The sequence below is a fragment of the Malus sylvestris genome, chromosome 5 (genome assembly GCF_916048215.2).
Source record: "Malus sylvestris chromosome 5, drMalSylv7.2, whole genome shotgun sequence".
NCBI classification, from domain to species: domain Eukaryota; kingdom Viridiplantae; phylum Streptophyta; class Magnoliopsida; order Rosales; family Rosaceae; genus Malus; species Malus sylvestris.
In genome coordinates this window covers 3775608-3794625 of record NC_062264.1, presented here as the reverse complement: position 1 = coordinate 3794625, position 19018 = coordinate 3775608, and the positions used below count along the sequence as shown (strand labels likewise).

The window sequence follows — 19018 nt, the reverse complement described above, 5'->3', positions numbered from 1 at the left end:
CTACATTGTTTCGCATACATTAAGAACATAGATGATTTTCTCTACCAGTGGTTTTAGTTTCATGATCCAATGGTACTGCTTAGGGATTCTTTCAATGAAATTATGTTTGTTAAAGGAAGCTGCTTTATTTTGGGCACCAGAGCAAGTCAACAAGCAATTAGGTAGAGGGAGAAAAGGTGTGGTTGTGTATTTGAATTACATGAAGATATGGCTACTAAACACTACTTAAGTTACAATGAAATTATATATTGCCTAGCCCCCAATGGGCGGGTAGCAAATCACCTTGTGAAATCAGAAAATGAATTTTTAAATTTAAAAATCAGGAAATTCAGTACAGTACTAATAACTGCAACGAGGAGTGAGATAATGGTTTACTGAAATGAATTCTGAGAAAAGCATTTTACCCTTCCAAGCACTGTTTGGAGAAACCGGATGATTTAATAGGCACAAGACGATCAGTCATATTTCAATCTTTTGTTAACCGATTCCTTAGTAGAGATTGATGAGCTTCCACTTGATCCCGCACCATCAAAATGTTCAGTTGTTTGCTTCATATGGATGGCACTCTCTGCATTTGCTGATTCGGGGAGAGCACAATGAGGGTCTTCCATAGGCTCATAAAGAGAAATGCAATTGTTGGAGTTGTTGTGGTCTTCTGCTTTCACCAAGCGCACCCCACACTTCTTCAGCTTCAAGCATTTGTTGGTTTCTGGCTCCGAACAAAAGGTCTTGAATGAAAACTCAATTTGATGGAAACCTCCCTTCCAATAATTCCTAGGATCGTAGCCTTTAAAAGAAAGATAGAGTAACCAAAGGTGATCTGACTGAATTTGGCCGGCTTTATGATAATAAACCCCTTTCACAAGCAAAGACGTTTTGCCACTCATCGATCCAGTTACTGTCGAAAGACATTTAATTCCACATGCATGACATTCTAAAGAATCAATTTCAAGGGCAGCTGGGTTTTCTTGTGGTGCAAAAACAGCACATAAAGCAAATCCCTTCAACTTGCTTCTAGTTGGATGTACATCATCAGGCAGCGTCACAACTATTGAATCTCCCGCTCTTTGAATATCGAACCACTCTGGCATTTCACTTCCAGGAGTCACGATATTGAAACTGTGAATGACGAAAGGAGGGGTTCCCTGTAGCATATACAGGAACAATTATATCAGGAAAAACAACTTTTAGAAAGATAAATGGAGAGCGAGCGAGCGAGACAGTACCTGAAGGAATTGCTGTAACATCGAAAATATCATGTTATTCCTCGCTTCATTGCCAACCAATCTGTAGCAATTAACTGCTCTGAAAAAAAACCACCTTAATCTACTTATATTTGGTGGATGCGGCAGCACTTTTAAGCAAGTACAATCTTCAGTTGTTACAGTTAATTCTTCATTTGATGGGAGGTCTGGTAATTCTTGAAGACTTTTGCAACTGTCTAAGTTCAAAAACTTGAGACTATCAAGCCACCTAATGCTTGCAGGAAGGCTAACGAAGTCATTACCCCGAAGAACCAAGTCCTCTAAAGAGGGCAAACAACCGATGTCATCTGGGATTGCTCCTTCACAAAGATTGCAGTCACTTAGATCTAATTTACTCAAAGAATACAAATAATCTAAAGAAGTCAAAACGAAGCCCATGGGGTCAGGGTTTTTTGTTGGAAATAAGCCAAAATGGAGGAACGAATGCCATGATTTAAGCGGTGGACCTTTACATCCACGTAGAGATAGTACTTTGAGACTCTTCATAAGAAAGAGAGATGACGGTGAATCTCTTATTGCAGTTCCACTGAAATCAAGCTCCTCCAAACACTCAATTTTCTCCCAGTTTTCCGGAATTGTCTCAAGTTTTGAGCATCCGGACAAGTTGAGAATTTTAAGAGACTTCAGACTACAAATGGCAGTAGGAAGACATAACAGACTTTTACAATCTTTGAGATCCAACGAAATCAGCCCAATTAGATGATCAATCGAAGAAGGTACATCCTGAATAGCTGTCCCATCTAAAGAAAGAGTTGATAACTTTTTCATGTTTCCCACAAATTCAGGAACCCTTTTCAGTTTTGAGCAGCCAGAAAGAACAAGAACTTCAAGAGATTCGATTTCTAGAGCACTTGGAAGACTCTTAATACCATTACAGTTTCTAAAATTCAAAATTTTAAGTTTTTTAAGAACTGCAATGGATGGGTGAATCTCAACTAAATTCGTACAAGATTCAAGCACCAGCCTCTCAAGATTCTGAATACCTGTAAAATCTGGGGTCGCGGTCAAGTTTTGAGAGTGACTAAGATCGATATATTTCAAGCAGGACATGTTCTGTAGAAAAAATAAAAAATGACACAATCATTAGCCGTCAAGATGTATATAAATAAACAAAAAACATAAAATGTATAACGTCTTTTATTCAATTCTCTAACCTTCATTCCACTCCAAAGCCGATCAATTTTGCTATGATGCAAACTAAGTTCAGAAAGTTCGTCCGGTTGAAAATTTTGAGGGAGAGATTCTGAAGGATACCAACTCCAGTCGATAAATCTCAAGGCGTTGGAAAGATATTTGGGGCCGACAGAAAGGCTCAAATTATGAAGTTGGAGAAACTTTAGATTACATATCTTAGAAAAGCTTTCAGGATTCCACTGAGCCTGTTCTAATTCAGGCAAGCGTAAGGCAATGCCTTCGATTGCTTCTGTTCCCTAATAAACAAGAAGAAAGGGAATGTTAATTTCATAACAAAGTTTTATACATATTCAAATTAATTTGGCTGCTATACAGAACGCATATTTCTCTTACTTACCGTATCCTTCATGAATATGTGAAAGATTTCATTATGAAGCCACACCCTACTACGTCGACCAGGCTCTTGATACGATTCTTGTCGAACAATTTCCCATCCCATTTCTTGTGTCAAATCATGCATCATCACATACCCGTCCAAAATACTTAAAAGAGATTTCTCAATGAGAACATCTATCACAATACGAGCACAAAAGCCACAAGTTTCCAGTATTTCAATTACTCGCTCCTTGTCATTCCCAGTATGAAAACATGCAACATCAAGAAAAACTTTCTTCTCCATCTCATCAAGGCCATCATAGCTTATTTTCAGAGTTTCAAAAATTACTGCGTTAGGAGCTTTCTTTACTTTATCCAACGCACTATTCCAAGCATCTTGGCCTCTTTTATACAAAGAAGATCCCAAAATCTTAAGTGCTAATGGATGGCCTCCAGCATAATCTACAAAACACTTCGATAGTTCCACATAATCATCATCTGGCTGATCTGTTTTGAAGGCTTTCAAACTAAAGAGATGAAGAGATTGATCATCATTTAGTCCCAAAACCTCATATCTTTTATCTATACCATGCTCGATTAACAAACGCTCATTTCTTGTTGTAACAATGATTCTGCTTCCTGGACCAAACCAATCCGTCTTTCCCGCCAATATTTCTAGTTGGTTTAGTTCATCAACATCATCAAGAATGAGAAGAACCTTTTTGTTAGATAAAAGGTTCTTTGTCATAGCACTTCCACTATAAACATCCCAAACTTGTGTAGTTTTTTCCTTCAAAATCAGGGAAAGAAGTTGATCTTGTAGATGAGCTAAACCAGATTTCGAAGAACGCTCTCTGATATTAGCAAGAAAGCTAATAACTTGAAACTCATGCGAAATTCTCTCATAAACTAGTCTAGCAAGGGTTGTCTTACCCATCCCGCCCATCCCCCATATCCCTATAAAGCGAACATCATTTGCACGAACAAATAAAAGCATATCTATATATTTTAATCTAAAATCAATTCCGACTAAGTTCTCTGTTGAACCTGAGAGTGTGTATGTAGGATGCACCTTTTTCCATATGGCTTCGACTACCTCTTTAATAAGCTCTGTTTCATACCTACAAGAAATTAAAGTAAATAAATGAACTAATCACCAAAGAAGGTAAAAGGAACACAACATCCGAGTATATATTGTTTATGTTAACTTTGCTTACCGATCGTTTGAAGTCCACCCTGCGAGATTACTCACGTTCGTTAAAGAAGCTCTCCACCGATCCACCAGCCACATGTTTTCCTTATGCTCTTTTTCATGCTTTGCGAAAGCTTCAGCAAAAGTCCCCCTTTGATGTCGTACATCAGAGGGATCAACATTGTAAAAGATTGGCAGAATTGTCCCCCTCTTTGTCATGCATTGGAAAATCATTGCGAGTTCACTTAAGCACCAAGTTGAAGAGGCATAGTTTGGCGAAAGAACAACAATAGCAAACTGAGATTCTCTGATTGCACTATGAAGCTCAGGAGAGATAAATGTCCCTCTTTCAAGTCCTTGGTCGTCCTTGAAAGTTTTGATTGCACGCCACTGTAATATATCATAGAGATGGTCTGTGAAACCCTTTCGGGTGTCTTCACCCCTGAAACTTAAAAACACATCATATTTCCATCTGCGAGATGTAGGAGCAGATGCGGAGGCGCTTCCATCGAGCAGCTCCCTTCGAAACCGGGACCGGTCCCACCTCTCCATTCTTTCCTCCTCCAAGAAATTCATTGATGAGTTACTGACAACTTCTTTTTCGTTTTTCTTTAAACGAAGAAACACCAAAACAACCAACAAAAAAAACAGGAAGGTAGAGAGAGGCTAGCTTCGTGTTAGAGACAAGGGAACTTCCAGTTGGTCTAGGTGTGTTGGGTGAAACTGAAATAGGAGAGAAAGAGGCTCTTTTGACTTTTTTTAGTCAGATTGGACAGATTCAATGCTCCAAAGCACATCACATGCTGCCAATTATCTTTTCTTCTTTAATTTATTTATTTTTGTTGGATAGTTGACTTCGTTTGGTTGAACAGATTCATTGTTATCAATGAATAAAATCTGTGTACTCTTTAGCACTTAATTTGTTGAATACAAATTTTAACATTTTTACCATCAATCCAAGGATAAAACTAAAATGCAATAGGTTCACTGAGATTCCGAGATGGCCATCAGGGAAAGAATGATTCACGCCATAGGATCATAACATACGAAGTTACAAGAACAAAAGATTCCAAATGGATACAGAGACATGTCCCTTCTTTTAATCTTTTCCGGAGTGCTTCCTTCCTTGTCGAAGTTACCACTTCTGCTCGATCCTGCCTCGTTCCTGGATTCTTATGTTCACTTAACAGAGGCAGTTTGTATGTTTGCTGATACGTCAAAAATCACAATGTGGAATGTGCACAGCCTCATGAAGAGAATTGTTGTTGTTGGACAGGTTCATTGTTCTGTTGAGGTCTTCCACATCTTGCTCGTACACTGAACGGACTCCACATTTCTTCACCTTCAAACATTTCTTGTTTCCAACAGCACGTCTGGTTTTGAAACCAAACTTAATCTGAGAGTGTTTCTCCTCCAAAAAATTATAGTGCTGCCTAGACAAAAGGACTAACAAAAGGTGATCTGATACAACGTGGTCTAAACGATTATAAAAAGACACACCCTCAAACTGAGAACCAGGAATTTTCCATTGACAACAAATTTCATTTGCATAAGTTTGCAAATAATCTACTTCACGAACAACAGCTGGATTCTCGTGAGATACAAAAACAGCACATAAAGCAAACCCCATCCACTCGCTATTACCAGCATGCAAAGGTAGCTTTTCAGTTAGTGAGTGTCCAACACTTTGATTAGTGAACCACTCAGGCATTTCACTTCCAGGAATTATAATACTAAACCGGTCAACAAAATGAGGGATTTCCTGTACGATTCAAATTAACCACTACATCACACAACTATGGAGGAAGATAAAGAGAGGCAGAGAGAGAGAGAGAGAGAGAGAGAGAGAGAGAGAGTACCTGTAGGAATCGCTTTAGCATTGAATATATAATATTGTTCGAACCTTGATAACCAACTAGTCTCAAGCAATTGACAGAAGAGAAGACAAACCGGCGTAATCTGCACAGCTCTGGTGGACCTGGCAACATTTGTAAGGAAGTACAATTGTCCGTTTTTAAATATATTATGTTGTTTAACGGAAGGTCTGGTATTTGTTGAAGCCTTTTGCAGTTGTTCAAGTTGAAAAAACTAAGCTTAGAGAGACAACCAATGCTTGTGGGAAGGCTAACAAAATTGTTTCCTCCAAGATTTAATTCTTTTAAAGAGGACAAACAGCCAATATCTTCGGGAAGGGCTCCGTCACAAAGGTTGCAGTCACTTAGATCTAGTTTCTTTAAAGAACGGAAATCTTTTAAAGAAGCTAACACCAGATTCACAGGGCTAAGACTCTTCCGTGGGAATAAGCCAGAAGGGAGGAATGAGAACCGTGGCTGAGGTGGTGGACCGTTACATCCATGAAAGGATGATAGGTCGAGATTTTTCATAGGACCGATCGAGGAAAGTGGCTCTCTTATAGAAATTCCCGTTAAATCAAGTTCTTCTAAACTCTCAATCAAACCTTTAAATGATAAAGGCAGCTCCTCAACAGCAGTCCCACCTAAATAAAGCTTTGATACATTTTTCATCTGTCCACCGAATTCTGGAATCTTCTTAACTTTTGAGCAGCAAGAAAGATCAAATACTTCAAGAGTTTCCATCCTTACTTCATTTGGGAGAATCTTAATACTTTTGCAGTTTCTAAAATTCAAAATTCTGAGACATTTGAGAGATGCAATGGATGGATGAATCTCAACTAAATTTGTGCAGCCTTCAAGAACTAGCCTCTCAAGATTTTGAAGACCTGTGAAATCTGGAGTCCTTGTCAAGTTCTGCGAGTAGCTAAGATCGATAGATTTCAACTTTCTGAAGTACTGCACAAAACATGAAAAAGTTAGAAAATCAGATCACCGTCCAAAAAGCCTTACAATGTATTCTAACCAAAAAGATGAAAAAATTGCTGAATGAATACTATTCTATGCATATATTTACCTTTATTCCATTCCAAAGGTAATCAATTTTGCTATGGGGCAAACTAAGTTCAGTCAGTTCATTTGGTTGAAAACCTGGCGGCAGAAATTTGGAGGGATACCAACTCCATTTGAGAAATCTCAAGGCATTAGGAAGATATTTGGGGCCAACAGAAAGTCTCAAATTATCAATGTCAAGCAACTTTAAATTACAAATCTTAGAGAAGGCTTCAGGATTCCAGTGTGCCTCTTCAAATTCACGCAAGCGTAAGACAATGCCTTCAATTGCTTTTGTTCCCTAATAAATAGGAAGGAAGGAAAAGTTAATTCCACAAGTCTCATAGTACTGTGTAACATTAAGGTTTTATACTGCTATCCAAACTTGATATTTACGAATAACTTCTTACCGTATTCTTTGTGAGCACATGAAATATGTCATCACGAAGCCACAAACGACTTCGCGCACCGGGCTCTTCAAAAGACTCACGTCGAACAATCACCCATGCCATTTCTTGTATCAAATCGTGCATACAGACACTCTTGCCAGAAATAGTTAAGAGAGACTTCTCAACAAGAACATCTATAACAATACGAGCGCAAAATCCACAACTGTCTAGTACTTCAATTACTCGCTCTTTGTCAGACCACTTATGGAAACAAGCAATATCAAGGAAAATTCTCTTCTCCATCTCATCTAGTCCATCATAACTTATTTTTAGCATTTCAAAAACTGTTCTATTAGGAGTTTGCTTCAGTTTGTTCAATGCACTACTCCATGCATCTGGATCTCTTTTATACAAAAAAGACCCCAAAGTTCTAAGAGCTAATGGAAGACCTCTAGCATACTTAACGAACTGCTTAGAGAGCTCCAAATATTTTTCCTGAGGCTCATCTTCTTTGAATGCTTTCCAATTGAAGAGCTGATAAGCTTCATCCTCATCTAATTCTACAACTTCATATTGTTTCTCTATGCCATGTGCGACCAGCAAATGTCTATCTCTAGTGGTCACGATGATTCTGCTCCCTAAACCGAACCAGTATTTTTCTCCAACCAACTTTTCTAGTTGGTTTAATTGGTCTACATCATCAAGAATGAGAAGAGCCTTTTTGTTACACAAAAAACTCTTTGCCATTGTAATCCCGCTATAAACATCCCAAACTTGTACGTCCTTCTCTTTCAAGATTTGTGAAAGCAGTTGCTTTTGTAGATGTACTAAACCATGTTTTGCATAAATTTCTCTGACGTTAGCAAGAAAGATGCTAACTTCAAAGTTATGAGAACATTTTTCATAAACAAGTCTAGCAAGGGTTGTCTTACCAATCCCTCCCATCCCCCATATCCCTATAAAGCAAACATGATTTTCCGCTATATCCAAAAGGAAACATATTTCCTTTAATCTAAATTCAATTCCGACTAACATCTCCGAAGAATCTATCAGTGTCAATGTAGGATGAACTTTGTTCCACACTACTTCCACAATTTCTTTGATAAGTTCTGTTTCGTACCTGTAATCCTTTGACGTCCACCCTGCAAGATTAGCCACTTTTGTTAAAGCATCTCTCCACCCTTGCACCTTCTCTATGTCTTCCCTGAACTTCTCCTCATGTTTAAAGAAGGCCTCAGCGAAACTCCCCTTTTGATGTCGGACATCCGAGGGATCAACATCGTAAAAAACTGGCAGGATGGTCTCACTCTCGTCCATGGACTGAAGAATCTTTGTCAGTTCAACCAAGCACCATGTGGAAGCAGCATAGTTTGGCGAAATAACAACAATTGCAAATCGTGATTGTTGAATTGCCATAAGAAGCTCAGGATGAATACTAGTTCCTCTTTGAAGTTCTGGGTCGTCCCTGAAAGTTTTGATTGCACGCCACTTCAATTTATCGTAGAGATGGTCTGTAAAACCCTTGCGGGTATCTTCGCCCCTGAAACTCAAAAACACATCGTATTTCCATCGACAAGCTGACGGAGCAGATGCGGAGGCGCTTCCAACGGTCAACTCCTCCAAGCAGGTCATTAATGACAAGCAGTTTTTCACTTCTTTTTTCTTTTCTCAATCTCTAAACCAATCAAGAAAGAAAAATGAGAGAAGACGAGATAAATGCAGGTGAGAGTGAGATAATCTTGATAATCCTGACAAGTTGACAACTTACAGTTTTTTACGCGTTTCTTTCAATGAATTTCCTACTATCTTACCACCTGGGAATTACTTTGTCTCTCCTGTTAGTGTGTAAATTGTGATCTGATGTGACAGTTGGTTTCTAGCTCATATTGCTAAGATTGTGTGTATGCTTTCGTATTAAGTTTCATAGGTCTTAAACAAGTGAGTGTATATGTGTCTTTATCTCATAGGATGTAAGATGGATGACTAGGATTGGTTGGATGTAATTTGAATACTGCCAAGTTTAAATTGTAATTGCAATTAAGAGGAGTGGGATTTTCTCCTCACTCACTCTCGGTGGAATGAAACAGTAAAATCATTTGCAGAGTCATATTCTCTGCATTCTTCATCTCTTTCTCTCACTGCATCATCTTCTTCATTGGTGTAAACAATTTTTATTCCATAATACAGAACGTACCTGTGAGTCACAGCTCGCAGGGAAGGTTAAAATTCGTTTTAACACTAACATCTTCCTATCTATTCAGTTTTGTACTGTTGCAGTTGCTAGTTGCTAGTTGCTAGTTGCCACCAATTTGTTTCTTTCTATATTGTAAGTGCATGTTCAAGGAAATGAGGTATAAATTAAGACAAAGTTCGACATTGACAACCTTAGTTGCCACCAATTCGAATTGAAATTTTGCATTGGTACTGGTATTGGAATTTTGCATTGGCTAGCATTAGAATTTTACACTAGTATTAACATTGGAATCTTGCATTGGCACTAGCATCTTGCACTTGCATTGCATCAATGGAATTTCGTATTGGAGTTGGCAATAGAAATTAGCATAACGGAGCTTGCATCCACATCTAGTGGCAAACTCATATCATGTACCGCCATGAGTGGGTGTGTTGGAAAATATTAGTCTTAGGTTTATTTTAATGTTTGGTCTTTTGGGCCTAGCCCTTTAGTATTAGAGTTTTGTTTCCGGGCCTATTAGGGTTATGCCAATTTTCTATATATATGACACCTTGTAACTCTATAGAAGAATAAGTTAGTATTGAGTAGTTTCTTTGGGTTATGTAGTTGTCTCGGCATCTTGTTTATTTATTATATTCTTATTATTTTGTAGTTTTGTTCATCGCACACTCTGATATTCAACTTATTCATGATCAGTTTTGAGTTTGACTAATAATGTCATTAACTCTGGATTTTGCAAGGTGAGACTTATTCGTCATTAGTTTTGAGTTTGTTTTTTTTTTCCTTCTCCTACAACTTCAACATAATGGGATTCTATTGCTGGTGCCAAAACTCTAACGGAGCTTAGGCACGGGGTTCAACATGCGTATTCCTTGAGTTTTGTTTTTAGTTTCAGTGCCACGAGATGGCTCGAGAGAAAGAGATAATAGGCACGCCACTGCTGGAGGTTGCCAACAAACAGTATTTGTGTTTGAATATGTACAAAGGTTGCGTGTTAATATGACTTCTAAACCAAAATATTGTGCATTGAGTGGGGGACGCTAGTTCTATTAAGTTCTTTTTGTGCCTCGAACAAACGATGACTTAATATTCAGTGTCGTGTATGTTTGCCTATAAAGTAAATAAAAATGAAATAGAAATTTAAACGAGAAACAGAATGTAATTATTTCTTGAAGGAGTCAAGTTACAAATGTTCACAAAAGTAAAATCTAGGCCGATGGGCTGAGCTACATAACTTGAAATGTAAAGTGATTGGAAATGTAAAGAAATCAGTAAAACTCTAACAAGATTCAAGTCATGAAGGGAAAAATAATGGTAGAAGAGTCCATTGAGACCACTGGTGTTAGATTGGACTTAGTGCACAACACACACCTCAAGAAAATCAGAGTAGTTGGAATTGCACATCAAACGAATTATACCACAAAGTGGCAAAGCGGTAAAATTTTAAGATCTCATGGATTGTATGCAATGTTTGCTTCAAAAGAAGGCTTTAAGGTTGTAGCTAAAGAGCTATGAGAGTTTTGCTGAAGAGCAATTGGGTGCTAAAAAGAAATTGGGTTGATTGAAGAATCATTCAAGGTATTGTGTAATCGTAGAGATTGAATTTGACGAATGTCCTCAACTTGAAAGTCCCTGGTTCTATTTATAGGCAATGGTGAAGGAGCAACCTCGATCATATCGCTAAGTTGAAACATGGGTAGATCGTTCATGTGGTGCTAACAATGACTGTAATTCCTGGTAGGTGGCCTTCAACTATGTCTTGAAGCAGTTAGACGATCGCGGTATTGACCTTAGCGTGTCAGATAACGCGTACGTATGCATTTAAGTGGACAAGATATTCCAGTCTTTGGTCGTTTGCCTCACAAACACGCTTCTGAGGGATTTCTGTCCAATGCCTCAGACAAGTTGGAGCGAAATGAAATGGTTGTCTGAACGTAGTTTGGATTTAGAAGTTGGTGGACCAAAGTCAAGGGCGAAACTACAGAGGGGCAAGGAGGGGCGGCCCCCCATCTCATCGAAAGTCAAGCTCAGAAGCAGTGGTTACCCCCTCTGGTCCCGTCGGAACTCGAAAGTGAGCAATCCCGTCTAGTTCTCTGGTTTTTAGTGCTATGCAGCAGAGCCCAGTGCTGCTATGTTTCTGTTTTCAATTTTTCAAACCCAGGCCAAACGACGTCGTTTTAGACAAAGGAATTGTTTTAAGTAGAAACTGATAGCAAGAGATCATGCTTTGTTTGTCATTTAGTAGCACGTGATTGTCGAAGTCTTATCATTCACATCCTTCTAGTCTTCTTTCTCGTGGGATTTTTTTAAAGATTTCAAGGCTGGAATTTTCCTAATAATTTCGATATGGAATAGGAGCTGATTTCAAGGCTTTGATTTTTCTTTTGAGTCGTAACTGATTTCATTCTAAACTTTTTTTTTATTTTTATGATTCTCTAACTCATGCTAGCATTTTAGAATCGAAACTGACAGTTAACCCAAGAGTAGAGAATTATGAAAGGTTTCAACTTTCAAGGCTTTGATTTTTCAAGGGCTTATGTTTGGCTCTGTTGTTCTCATCTCCTCCTCTGTTGAAGTTGAGACATACAAAGATATTAAGAAAGGTTAATTAATTATTAATTAGTGCATGCAGTCTTCTTTTCTTTATGTATGCTAGCTAGTTAAATATTAGTATAGGCTTTGGTAGATAGTGTTTTTTTTTTTTAGGCACATTCTCTGCCCTCTCACTTCATGTGCCCTCCTATTTGTGTGGTCACGGTTAAGCCACATCAACATTTTATATTACTATTCATTTTTGTTTTATTATCTCTATAAAAATAATAATATAAAATGTTGACGTGGCTTAATTGTGACTACACAAAACAGGAGGGCACGGGAAGTGGAAGGGTAGATAATCTACCTCCTTTTTTTTTTCCTCAACCCATTATGTGTCTCAATTTTAAACAATTGCACATCATCAATATGGTTACACTTTTACATATTCGACTTATCTATGCACCCATTACATATGTATAATTGACCAAAGCACATGTATGTACTCGATTATTTTTTAACCTTGTACCCTTTTAAATCCACCCCTCCCCTCGCCAACTCCTAACTTCGACACTGACCGAAGTTATGTAACTTTTCTGTAAATAAAAATAAATAATGCCCATAGCAGGCTTTATTTTCATTTATAACCCAAACATGTATTATATTATGTACGGTCAATAATGTTTGACTAGTTTGCTGTAGTGTGAGATAGTGGCCTTCTTTTATTTTTCATTGATAACAATGAATCTGTTCAACCAAAAGAAGTGAACTTTCCCCAAAAAATAGAAAATAAATAAAAATTTTGGCTGCATGTGCAGCGTTGAATCTGTTTAATCTGACTGACGAAAGTCTTCTCTCCTATTTCAGTTTCACCTTACACACCAAAGACAAAATGGAATTTCCCTTGTTCTATTAACTCCTGCATTTATCTCTATTCTTTTGTTGATTGGTTTGGATTTTTCGCTTAAAATTTTTTTTTTAAAAAAAAGGAAGAAAGTGGAAAACTGCTAGTAGACTACAATGCATGTACACGGGAGAAGACAAACGTATCCCGTATCTGACACGCAGAGATACGGATACACGGGACGATACATGCGGATACGCGATCGATACGTATCCGAGTCAACAGATACGTTGTTGACTGATGGGATACGCGTACCTTACTGTTGAGTAGACCTGTAAACGGGTCGGGTTTATTGGGTTCCGTTAAGTTAACGGGTCACCCGAACCCAACCCGTTAAGCTAACAGATCATCCAAACCCAACCCATTAAGTTAACGGGTCACCCGTTTCACCCGTTATCACCCATTAACAATTATTATTATTATTTTTTTTGCATAAAGTTTATTTTTTGTTATTAAGACTTTACTAAAATTACTAAAATATCCTCAACTAACGGGTGCTAACGGGTGTTAACGGGTCCTAACGGGTCTAACGGGTTGATCCAAAGTGACCCGTTATTTAACGGGTTGTTAACGGGTTCACCCGTTAGCGACCCGACCCGTTAAGCATCCACCCAAATACAAATATTAACGGATTGGGTTGGATCAGGTTAACGGGTTGGGTCCAAAATGCCAGGCCTACTGTTTGAGATATGAGCATCCTACCTTTCGGATACGTTTTAACCCTAAACCCTAATGAACTTCTTGGGGGAGGAGAAGATGGAGGAGAGTTATTGGTTCCCTTTTCAAAGAAGGATAAATGTTCCTTCAGTTCGTCAATGGAAATATGATGTGTTTCTGAGTTTCAGGGGTGAAGGCATCCGCAAGGTTTTCACAGACCATCTCTATGATAAATTACAGTGGCGTGCAATCAAAACTTTCAAGGACGAACAAGGACTTGAAAGAGGGACATTTACATTTATCTCTCCTGAGCTTCATAGTGCAATCGAAGAATCTCAGTATGCTATCGTTGTTCTTTCGCCAAACTATGCCTCTTCAACTTGGTGCTTAGATGAACTTGCAGTGATTTTCCGATGCATGGCAAAGGGAGACAATTCTGCCAATCTTTTACAATGTCGATCCCTCTTACGTACGACATCTAAGGGGTACTTTTGCTGAAGCTTTCGCAAAGCATGAAAAAGACATTATTAACATACGCCAATGGAAGCTGGATCGGTGGAGAGCTGCTTTAACGGAAGTGAGTAATCTCGCAGGGTGGACTTCAAACGATAGGTAAGCAAAGTTACCATGAGCAATATATACTCGGGTGTCGTGTTCCTTGAACCTCCTTTGGTGACTATTTTTCTTACTTGAATTTCTTGTAGGGATGAAACAGAGCTTATTAAAGAGGTTGTCGAAGTCGTATGGAAAAAGGTGCATCCTACTCACACACTCTCAGGTTCAGCAGAGAACATAGTCGGAATTGATTCTAGACTGAAATATGTAGACATGCTTTTATCTATCCATGCAAATGACGTTCACTTTATAGGGATATGGGGGATGGGCGGGATGGGTAAGACAACCCTTGCTAAACTAGTTGATCAGAGAATTTCCCATGAGTTTGAAGTTAGCAGCTTTCTCGCCAATATTAGAGAGCATTCCTCGAAATTTGGTTTATCTCATCTACAAAACCAACTTATTTCCTTGGTTTTGAAGGAGAAAACTACACAGGTTTGGGATGTTTATAGTGGAAGCACTATGACAAAGAGCCTTTTATCTAATAAGAAGGTTCTTCTCATTCTTGATGATGTTGATGAACTAAACCAACTAGAAATTTTGGCTGGAAAGACGGATTGGTTTGGTCCGGGAAGCAGAATCATTGTTACAACAAGAGATGAGCGTTTGCTAATCGAGCATGGTATACATAAAAGATACGAGGTTTTGGGACTAAATGTTGATCAAGCTCTTCATCTCTTTAGTTTGAAAGCCTTCAAAACAGATCAGCAAGAAGACGCTTATGTGGAGCTGTCCAAGTGTTTCGTAAATTATGCTGAAGGTCATCCCTTAGCTCTTACGATCTTGGGATCATCTTTGTATAAAAGAGAGAAAGATGCCTGGAGTAGTGCACTGAATAAGCTAAAGAAAGCTCCCAATGCAACAATTTTCCAAACACTTAAAATAAGTTATGATGGCCTTGATGAGATGGAGAAGAGAGTTTTTCTTGATGTTGCATGTTTCCATACTGGGAATGACAAGGAAAGAGTAATTGAAATACTAGAAAATTGTGGATTTTGCGCTCGTATTGTGATAGATGTTCTCATTGAGAAATCTCTTTTAACTATTATGGATGGCTATGTGATGATGCATGATTTGACACAAGAAATGGGATGGGAAATTGTTTGACAAGAATCATTTGAAGAGCCCGGTCAACGTAGTAGGCTGTGGCTTTATAAGGACATCTTCCATGTATTCATGAAGAATACGGTAAGTACAAGAAATACCAACCATGGATAGCACCGTAGTTCATTTCAACATATATATATATATATATATATATATATATATAACTTCCTTGGGAAATTAACTTTCCATAACTTCTTGTTTATTAGGGAACAGAAGCAATTGAAGGCATCGTCTTACGCTTGCCTGAATTAGAACAAGCTCAGTGGAATCCTGAAAGCTTCTCTAAGATAAGTAGACTAAAGTTTCTCCAACTTCATAATTTGAACCTTTCTGTTGGCCCCAAATATCTTTCCAATGCATTGAGAGTGCTTGATTGGACTTGTTATCCTTCAAATTCCCTCCCACCCACTTTTCAAACGGACGAACTTTCTGAACTTTGTTTGCATCACAGTAAAATTGATCGACTTTGGAGTGGAATAAAGGTAAGAGATTTGATAAAAGCCATTATACACATTTTTGTTTATTTGTGTTTTCAAGCTAATGATTATGTCACCTTTTATGTTTTGTACAGTACATGTCCTGCTTGAAACATATCGATCTTAGTTACTCTCAAGACTTGACCGCGACCCCAGATTTTACAGGTGTTCAAAATCTTGAGAGGCTGGTGCTTGAATCTTGTACGAATTTAGTTGAGATTCACCTATCCATCACAGTTCAACATCTATAACAATACGAGCGCAAAATCCACAACTGTCTAGTACTTCGATTACTCGCTCTTTGTCAGACCACTAATGGAAACAAGCAATATCAAGGAAAATTCTCTTCTCCATCTCATCTAGTCCATCATAACTTATTTTTAGCATTTCAAAAACTGTTCTATTAGGAGTTTGCTTCAGTTTGTTCAATGCACTACTCCATGCATCTGGATCTCTTTTATACAAAAAAGACCCCAAAGTTCTAAGAGCTAATGGAAGACCTCTAGCATACTTAACGAACTGCTTAGAGAGCTCCAAATATTTTTCCTGAGGCTCATCTTCTTTGAATGCTTTCCAATTAAAGAGCTGACAAGCTTCATCCTCATCTAATTCTACAACTTCATATTGTTTCTCTATGCCATGTGCGATCAGCAAATGTCTATCTCTAGTGGTCACGATGATTCTGCTCCCTAAACCGAACCAGTATTTTTCTCCAACCAACTTTTCTAGTTGGTTTAATTGATCTATGTCATCAAGAATGAGAAGAGCCTTTTTGTTACACAAAAAACTCTTCACCATTGTAATCCCGCTATAAACATCCCAAACTTGTACGTCCTTCTCTTTCAAGATTTGTGAAAGCAGTTGCTTTTGTAGATGTACTAAACCATGTTTTGCATAAATTTCTCTGACGTTAGCAAGAAAGATGCTAACTTCAAAGTTATGAGAACATTTTTCATAAACAAGTCTAGCAAGGGTTGTCTTACCAATCCCTCCCATCCCCCATATCCCTATAAAGCAAACATGATTTTCCGCTATATCCAAAAGCAAGCATACTTCCTTTAGTCTAAATTCAATTCCGACTAACATCTCCGAAGAATCTAACACTGTCAATGTAGGATGAACTTTGTTCCACACTACTTCCACAATTTCTTTGATAAGTCCTGTTTCGTACCTGTAATCCTTTGAAGTCCACCCTGCAAGATTAGCCACTTTTGCTAAAGCATCTCTCCACCCTTGCACCTTCTCTATGTCTTCCCTGAACTTCTCCTCATGTTTAACGAAGGCCTCAGCGAAACTCCCCTTTTGATGTCGGACATCCGAGGGATCAACATCGTAAAAAACTGGCAGGATGGTCTCACTCTCGTCCATGGACTGAAGAATCTTTGTCAGTTCAACCAAGCACCATGTGGAAGCAGCATAGTTTGGCGAAATAACAACAATCGCAAACCGTGATTGTTGAATTGCCATAAGAAGCTCAGGATGAATACTAGTTCCTCTTTGAAGTTCTGGGTCGTCCCTGAAAGTTTTGATTGCACGCCACTTCAATTTATCGTAGAGATGGTCTGTAAAACCCTTGCGGGTGTCTTCACCCCTGAAACTCAAAAACACATCGTATTTCCATCGACGAGCTGACGGATCAGATGCGGAGGCGCTTCCAACAGTCAACTCCTCCAAGCAGGTCATTAATGACAAGCAGTTTTTCACTTCTTTTTTCTTTTCTCAATCTCTAAACCAATCAAGAAAGAAAAATGAGAGAAGACGACGTCAACGGAGATGAGAGAGAGATAATACGAGTTCGTTCTGGAAAAGGGCATCGCTGGAGATCCGCGATCTGAGTGCCCACCGTATATGTGCAGGTGTTATTTATATTTAATTTTAAAATTTAAAATGATTTTTTATCGTACATGTACGGTGAACCGTCACAATTGCAAAATTCTTAAGGATCTTCAGGAAATTAAAATGACAGGATTTTATTATTGAGAGTTTTAACGAAAAGCCCATGGTAGTGTTTCCTTTAACGAAAAATTATATTTTTACACTAAAGAATCAATCATGGTACTATTCACTTTATCCTTTATTTTGTTCTTATCGTTAAAACTCAAAGTTTTCAAGTCATTTTCATTAGTTTTCCTTTTATTTTATAGAATTTGTGAATTTTTTGTTTGGTTAACATAAAAAAACAATGGAATTGAATACAGAATTGTTATTTTTAAACTCTCATTTATAGAAATTGTGAAATGACACATATTTACATAGAATTTAAACTTGGGAATTGGAGGTTTCAAATTCCAAGTTTTTTTCTCATGCTGAAATTCTAAATTTCTATGTTTATGAATCCAAACAAAGGAATTCATGCATGTCAATTTATAAATTCTGACTTTTATCCAAATTCCAATTTTATTTCTCTCATTCAAACATAGTGTCAATGAATTTCCCTCTATATTACCACCTAGGAATTACTTTGTCTCTTCCTATCTATTCAGTTTTACACTATTGCAGTTGCTAGTTGCCACCAATTTGTTTCTTTCTATGTTGTAAGAGCATGTTTAAGGAAATGGGGTATAAATTAAGACCAAGTTTGACATTGACAACCTTAGCTGACATTGACAACCTTAGTTTCCACCAATTCAAATTGGAAATTTTGTGTTGGCTGGCATCGAAATTTACACTGATATTGGAATCTTGTATTGGCATTGGCATTGGAATCTTGCATCAGCACTAACATTGGAATATTGCACTTGCATCGATGGAATTTCGTATTGGAGTTGGCATCAAAAATAACTTAACAGAGCTTGCATCCACATCTGGTGGTGGCAAACTCATGTCATGTACCGCCATGAGTGGGGTGTTGGAAAATATTAGTCTTAGGTTTATTTTATTGTTTGGTTTTTTTTGGCCTAGCCCTTTTTGTTTCCAGGCCTACTAGAGTTATGCCAATTTTCTATATATATGATACCTTGTAACTCTATAGAAAAATAAATTAGTCACAATGTAGTCTTTTTGGGTTATGTAGCCGCCTCGGCATCTTGTTTATTTATTATATTCTTATTATTTTGTAGTTTTGTTTGTCACGCACTTTAATATTCAACTTGTTCATGATCAGTTTTTAGTTTCACTAATAACGTCATTAACTCTGGATTTTGCAAGGTGAGACTTATTCGTCATTAGTTTTGAGTTTGGGTTGGTTTTTTATTTTTTTTTTGCCCCCCCTTCTTCTCCTCCTATAACTTCAACATAATGGGATTCTATTGCCAATGCCAAAACTCTAACGGAAT

At 37.9% G+C, this 19018-nt stretch overlaps 2 protein-coding genes and 1 pseudogene across 2 annotated transcripts; 1 reads left to right on the top strand and 2 right to left on the bottom strand.

The window, feature by feature from the left end:
• Positions 1 to 225: 225 nt before the first annotated feature.
• LOC126621769 (uncharacterized) lies at positions 226 to 9261 on the bottom strand. Its single transcript, XM_050290347.1, is given in 9 exon segments — positions 226 to 1145; positions 1227 to 2318; positions 2420 to 2695; positions 2797 to 3895; positions 3992 to 4632; positions 5186 to 5747; positions 5749 to 6776; positions 6895 to 7170; positions 7280 to 9261. Coding segments are annotated over 9 exon segments (7275 nt in total). The 5' UTR covers positions 8891 to 9261; the 3' UTR covers positions 226 to 455.
• A 4383-nt stretch (positions 9262 to 13644) lies between these two features.
• LOC126621768 (disease resistance protein RUN1-like) lies at positions 13645 to 15994 on the top strand (annotated as a pseudogene).
• Positions 15995 to 16055: 61 nt separating this feature from the next.
• On the bottom strand, positions 16056 to 16906 carry LOC126621764 (disease resistance protein Roq1-like). The gene has a single exon (XM_050290342.1). It carries the CDS (start codon positions 16827 to 16829, stop codon positions 16056 to 16058), a length of 774 nt encoding a protein of 257 aa, XP_050146299.1. The 5' UTR covers positions 16830 to 16906.
• Positions 16907 to 19018: the final 2112 nt, after the last annotated feature.

Bases quoted from the DNA above. Each gene is read 5' to 3' on its own strand.
- LOC126621764 (XM_050290342.1), bottom strand. From the start codon at position 16,829: ATGTTAGTCGGAATTGAATTTAGACTAAAGGAAGTATGCTTGCTTTTG.